This window comes from Eschrichtius robustus, chromosome 1 (genome assembly GCF_028021215.1).
Source record: "Eschrichtius robustus isolate mEscRob2 chromosome 1, mEscRob2.pri, whole genome shotgun sequence".
Classification (NCBI taxonomy): Eukaryota; Metazoa; Chordata; class Mammalia; order Artiodactyla; family Eschrichtiidae; genus Eschrichtius; species Eschrichtius robustus.
In genome coordinates, this window is record NC_090824.1 from 87,995,620 (window position 1) to 88,001,215 (window position 5,596).

Genomic DNA, 5,596 nt, shown 5'->3' on the forward strand with positions numbered 1-5,596 from the left:
CCATTTCCTGTGTGTTGTGTCATCTTTTTGTGTGTGGGTGCAGAGGGGCTCACCACCCTTAACCATTGCAGTGCAGGGGCTCACTGAGGTCAGTAAGCAAAAAGCACAGGAATGTGCGGGGAAACAGCGGGAGGAGAGGAGACAAAGGGAATAGGAACTTGGAGGTGACTTCTTCCCATCGTGGTGGGCTGAGTGAAATCCTTGGGAACTGGTCTCCAAGTGGTTGCATGGTAAAGATACTGCCTCATCACCTTGGATCATGCCCCGGGAGAACTGGCCAGCAGAAACTGTTCGAGGGCCTTGGTATCTTGCAACTGGCACTCCTTGCTGAGGAAATGAAGGCTACATCATGAGGCCGAGGGCTCAGACCGCCTGGACACTTGGTTCGGTCAACCTAGCCCTAGCCCCAAAGCCTCAGTGTTGACTGTGTTCAAGGTGGGGTGGACCTAAGGCTGTCGGGGTTCCTAGGAGGCAGATATGCTGCCCAACCCGCTCCTGCATTTTGTAAGGACATCTGGGCAGCTGCGCTTCCATAGAGCTTGTTAGTGGCACAGACACCATTGTGGACATACTGCAGCACTGCCATCAGTGTGCTGCCTACAAGAGTCCCATGAGATGGGCAGTATCCCATCATTCTACAGACGAGAAACTGGTGTGGAGGAGACCAGTACTTTGTCTAAGGACTCCCCCAGAGTAAGTGGCTATTCCTGTATTCAGACTGCCTCACTGTGACTGCTAACACAAAACGGCTCAGAGAAATGAGCACATGTGACGCAGTTACCAAAATCTTTCTCAAAGTTTTTTCCTCTCATAGAAGACGTTTAAAAGAAAAGAAATAAAAGATTTCAGTAGAAATAATCCCACGACCAGAAATCTACCTTCAGTGCTATTGGAAGCAAGGAGCAGTTCGGTGAGGGCTAAACCCTGATGCAGACTTATAAATCAGTGAATGGTGCATCCTGAGATGCACCCCAGCATTCAGACGGTGAGTAGGGAGCCTATCCTGAGGAGCTGGAAGGCCACCAGGTTTCCCATTCTTTACCCTTGCGCATCTGCTGTGCTCACACTGCTAGGATTGGGCGGGCCATGCGTGAGTCTTTTAGCTTCATCTCATCCTTCAGGAGTCCTCATCCTCTGAATTCCTCTTATCAGTGGTAACTCCATTCTCACTAAAAGCCTGTGGCATCACCTGTTCCATCACTCCCTCAGTACAGTGTGTTCTGGGGTCAGCTGCTTTCTCCCTCCGTGTTTGTGCTCCATTCATCTCTGAAGGATCGTGATTAGGAATTTAGGATTTAGAATCAGACCAACCCACACAGGAGTCTCAGCTTCCCTGAGCCTGTTTCCTCAGCTGTGCAGCAGGGATGCGCATAGTACTTACCACCCCGGGTGGCTGTGACCACTAAAGAAGGTAATGAATACAACAGATGACACCTGCCTCAATAATGTGGACACTCTGTTTCAGAGCCTCACGGGGTCCCCACATGTAACAGGGTGAAGTCTGGATACTTAGCTAGGTGCCCAGTTCAGATCAGTAAAGGCTGGCTCCTGACTTCCCAGGCATTCCCCATGTCTGCCTCTAGTCCACGGGGCCAGCCCGGTGCCCCTGAGCACGTCTGACTCCAGGCAAGGAGGCTGCTGCTCTGTGCCCCCAGCTCCTCACCCTTCAAAATGTGTGCTGACCACACCAGTGGTCACGAGGCACCAACTTGTCATTGGCCCCTCACCAGAGAGTGTCCCACCTCTTCAGGCCTGGAAGAGGGAAGACAGAGGAGAGAAGATTCCATTTCCAGACATTTCAGCATTCCCCAGTGGATAAACACTGTAACCACTAGGTACTGTCTTAAATCTAAGGGTCACCATAGAGCTGAGCCACTGTCAGTGCCTGACCGTCTGTCTAGTTCCTCTTTATTGGAGTGGCCAGGACACGGCGGGTAGGGGGAGCACACTGGGGACTCTGCTTCCAGCAATTAAGACCTCCAGAAATTTGGGACTCAAATTTGGGAGTCGGTGGAGAGCACTGCGGAAGCCCCTTGCCTCCAGACCCGCTGTTGGAGTAAGGGCTCGGCCGGGCCAGAGTGTGCGGCAGGGCGTTGCGTGCAGGTCCTCTCCTTCCAGCTCCCTGAGGGCACGCGCTGCGCGGGAGAGGGAACCGCGGCCTGGGTCTTTCCTGCCTTCGGGGCCTCGGCAGCTTTTGAACCCGAAGCCCGGAGGACTAGGACGGCCCTGGCTCAGGCGCCCTCTCCAGGGTGGGGGTCCGCACGCGCCCTCCCAGCCCCCTCGCTGCAGGGGCGTCCGCCCCTCTCCACGCCCCCGGCCTGGGCCCGCCCCCGCGCCTGTGTCACGGCGGGGCCGGGGGCGGAGAGCGGCCGGGCGGGACATCCGGCCCAGGTCCCTCGCCGCGCCCGCCCGCTGCCCGCCGCCCGCTCCGGCGCCGCAGCCCGGGAGTCGGCCACCCCCGCGCGCGCCGGGGCCTCCCGCCAGCGCTCCGCTCCCCTACCCCCTCCCGGCTCCGCGGGCCCAAGCCCTCGGGCCCGCCCCCAGCCCGAGCCCGCCTCCCGGGCAGCCTTCGGATCGGCCGGGCCCGCGCAGGCCCCCGCCCCGGGAGCACGATGTTCCCCCGCCCGCTGACCCCGCTGGCGGCCCCAAATGGCGCCGAGCCCCTGGGCCGGGCGCTGAGGCGGGCCCCCCTGGGCAGGGCCCGGGCCGGGCTGGGCGGGCCGCCCTTGCTGCTGCCGTCCATGTTGATGTTCGCGGTTATCGTGGCCTCCAGCGGGCTGCTGCTTATGATCGAGCGTGGCATCCTGGCCGAGATGAAGCCCCTTCCCCTGCACCCTCCCAACCGCGAGGACGCGGTCTGGCGTGGGACGGTCCCCAGGCCTGGGAGGCTGTCCCTGGATGCGGGGGACTCGGACTTACAGGTGAGGCAGGACGTCCGTAACCGGACCTTGCGGGCAGTGTGCGGACAACCAGGCATGCCCCGGGACCCCTGGGACTTGCCGGTGGGGCAGCGGCGCACCCTGCTGCGCCACATCCTCGTGAATGACCGCTACCGCTTCCTCTACTGCTACGTGCCCAAGGTGGCCTGCTCGAACTGGAAGCGGGTGCTGAAGGTGCTGGCGGGCGTCCTGGACAACGTGGACGTCCGCCTGAAGATGGACCACCGCAGCGACCTGGTGTTCCTGGCAGACCTAAGGCCTGATGAGATTCGCTACCGCCTGCAGCACTACTTCAAGTTCCTGTTTGTGCGGGACCCCTTGGAACGCCTTCTCTCTGCTTACCGCAACAAGTTTGGCGAGATCCGAGAGTACCAGCAGCGCTATGGGGCTGAGATAGTGAGGCGGTACAGGGCTGGAGCGGGGCCCAGCCCTGCGGGGGACGATGTCACCTTCCCCGAGTTCCTGAGATACCTGGTGGACGAGGACCCTGAGCGCATGAACGAGCATTGGATGCCCGTGTACCACCTGTGCCAGCCTTGTGCCGTGCGCTACGACTTTGTGGGCTCCTATGAGAGACTGGAGGCAGATGCCAACCAGGTGCTGGAGTGGGTGCGGGCACCGCCCCATGTCCGATTCCCAGCTCGCCAGGCCTGGTACCGGCCGGCCAGCCCCGAAAGCCTGCACTACCACCTGTGCAGTGCCCCACGGGCCCTGCTGCAGGACGTGCTGCCTAAGTATATCCTGGACTTCTCCCTCTTTGCCTACCCACTGCCTAACGTCACCAGGGAGTCCTGTCATAAGTGACCATGGGTGTGAGCCAGCAGTTGTTGGGGACTGGTTTTGACAGTGCCCCCTTCTGTGTTGCCATACAGAGAAATCCTGGCTCTGGGGCCTGGGGCTTCTCCAGATGCCTAGGTGGAAAGAATTGCCCTTGGAAGTTCCTTGTCCAGGGTGGGTGCACACAGTGGTTCAGAGGCCAGGGTTGGACAGGTGGCCTGGTGCTCTCCATAGGGGGATTTCTTGGGAGCCAGTGTGATCCTTCTTGCCCTGGCAGGGCTAGATACCAGTTTGCTGGTGTAGCAACACATCTCTTCTCAAGACTGTCTCCACGGCCCTGCCTGCAGGGATTGTGCAGTCCACTTGAGCCACCTTAACTTAACCTGTAGCCAAATCCAGAGGAGGCACCAATCAGGAGATGACCACAGCGGGGGGCCCTGTGGCTCTGATCACCCATTCATCCACTCCATGTGCCTCAGGGCTGGAGTCATCAGTCGTGCCTTATAAATGACTTTTGTATCTTTCCGCTTCAGACTTAGAATTTCCGTTGCCGGGTTCTTTCCCTTTTTTCCAAGGAAAGGAAAACTGAAAGGGCCCTTCCAGGACCTGGCCCTGCAGCATCCAAAGACCCCTGTGCCCAGCCTCTTCTTGGGACTCTGGGCACTCTCTCCCGTCCCCCAGGATAGTGACTGTGGCTTGTGTATCTGGCTGCCACTTTTCTGATGCATTTATTTAAAATTTGTACTTTTTGATAGAACCTTTGAGAAGGCTTTGTTTTCCTAATAGCTGAATTTTTAATAAAGCCATTTTGTATACAAAGTCAACATCTCTGATTCTCCCTCTGAGCTCCTGTGTGTCCACCAAGTCCCCCTGATGTCTCTTTCCCCAGGTCAGGAGAGGGAGCTTGAAGGTAGAGAAAGTAAGATAAGCTGTAACTTGCTAGGGCTAGTGCAGTGGGCCATCGTCATACCATGGAGCCTTTGGGAGCTTCCCATAAGCCATACCGGATCACTGACTCAGCTTCTGGGATGCCACCAAAGGGCAAGCCCCGTTAGGAATGGCTCCAGGTCTAGAGCACGTCTACACGATTATTCCCTGAAGCTAAGTAAGAGATATTCCTCCTCTTAGGCAGGAATACTTGACTGAGGAGGCCCTCAGATGAAAAAGGGGATCATTGTGTGAACAAGGGGAGGTTATTCCTGGCATTGAGAATTATAAGGAAGGCAAGGAGGTTGAGTGAGGGGCGGGCTTTTGCTGACTTAGATTCAGAGGAAGTTGTGGGCAGTGTGGGAGGAATACAGTCAGGGTAGTAGAGGACAGGCCTCAGTGTGACCCGTTCCCCACTGCTCTCCAGAGATCACAGACCCACCAGGGGATGGAGAATAGAAGGCTGGGCCAGCCATGCCCATGGGAGAGATTCAAGGTCAGAGCTGGCTTTTCTCTGTTAGTCCTATTTCATACATCCCCAGTGGGAACTGCTGTACTTCGGGGACCTGGGGCTGTGGTGAGAAGTGGTGCCCAAGGGGGTGAGGGACGGAGGTGGGAAGAGCCTCCTTGCCAATGTCACTTATACCTAGCCTTGCTATTGGCCTGACTTTGGAGGAGTAAACCAACCATAGCCCCCAAATCTGGGGGAGGGGGCTCCTATAGGCACTCGTGTTTCTCTGCCATGACTCCCCAGGAGGCCTTAACTGATCCCCTGTACAGGACCTGATCCTCAGGTTCTGGGATTTCACATTTGGCCCTGGGGATTTCACCTCAGATAGCACCTACCATGCGCTGCTGTATCTGTCCAGTTACTTGTCAGTCTCTCCCACCAAGAATGTGAATTGTGAAAAGTTGAGACCGTGTCTGTCCTGTTCACGTGACATTCCCAGAAC

The 5,596-nt window shown here is 57.5% G+C and overlaps 1 protein-coding gene across 1 annotated transcript; it reads left to right on the top strand.

The window, feature by feature from the left end:
• Positions 1-2,392: 2,392 nt before the first annotated feature.
• CHST14 (carbohydrate sulfotransferase 14) lies at positions 2,393-4,535 on the top strand. The gene has a single exon (XM_068549354.1). It carries the CDS (start codon positions 2,613-2,615, stop codon positions 3,741-3,743), a length of 1,131 nt encoding a protein of 376 aa, XP_068405455.1. The 5' UTR covers positions 2,393-2,612; the 3' UTR covers positions 3,744-4,535.
• The last annotated feature ends 1,061 nt before the right edge of the window (positions 4,536-5,596 follow it).

What these genes read in the sequence shown, in the direction of transcription:
- CHST14 (XM_068549354.1), top strand. Translation starts at nt 2,613, where the DNA reads ATGTTCCCCCGCCCGCTGACCCCGCTGGCGGCCCCAAATGGCGCCGAG.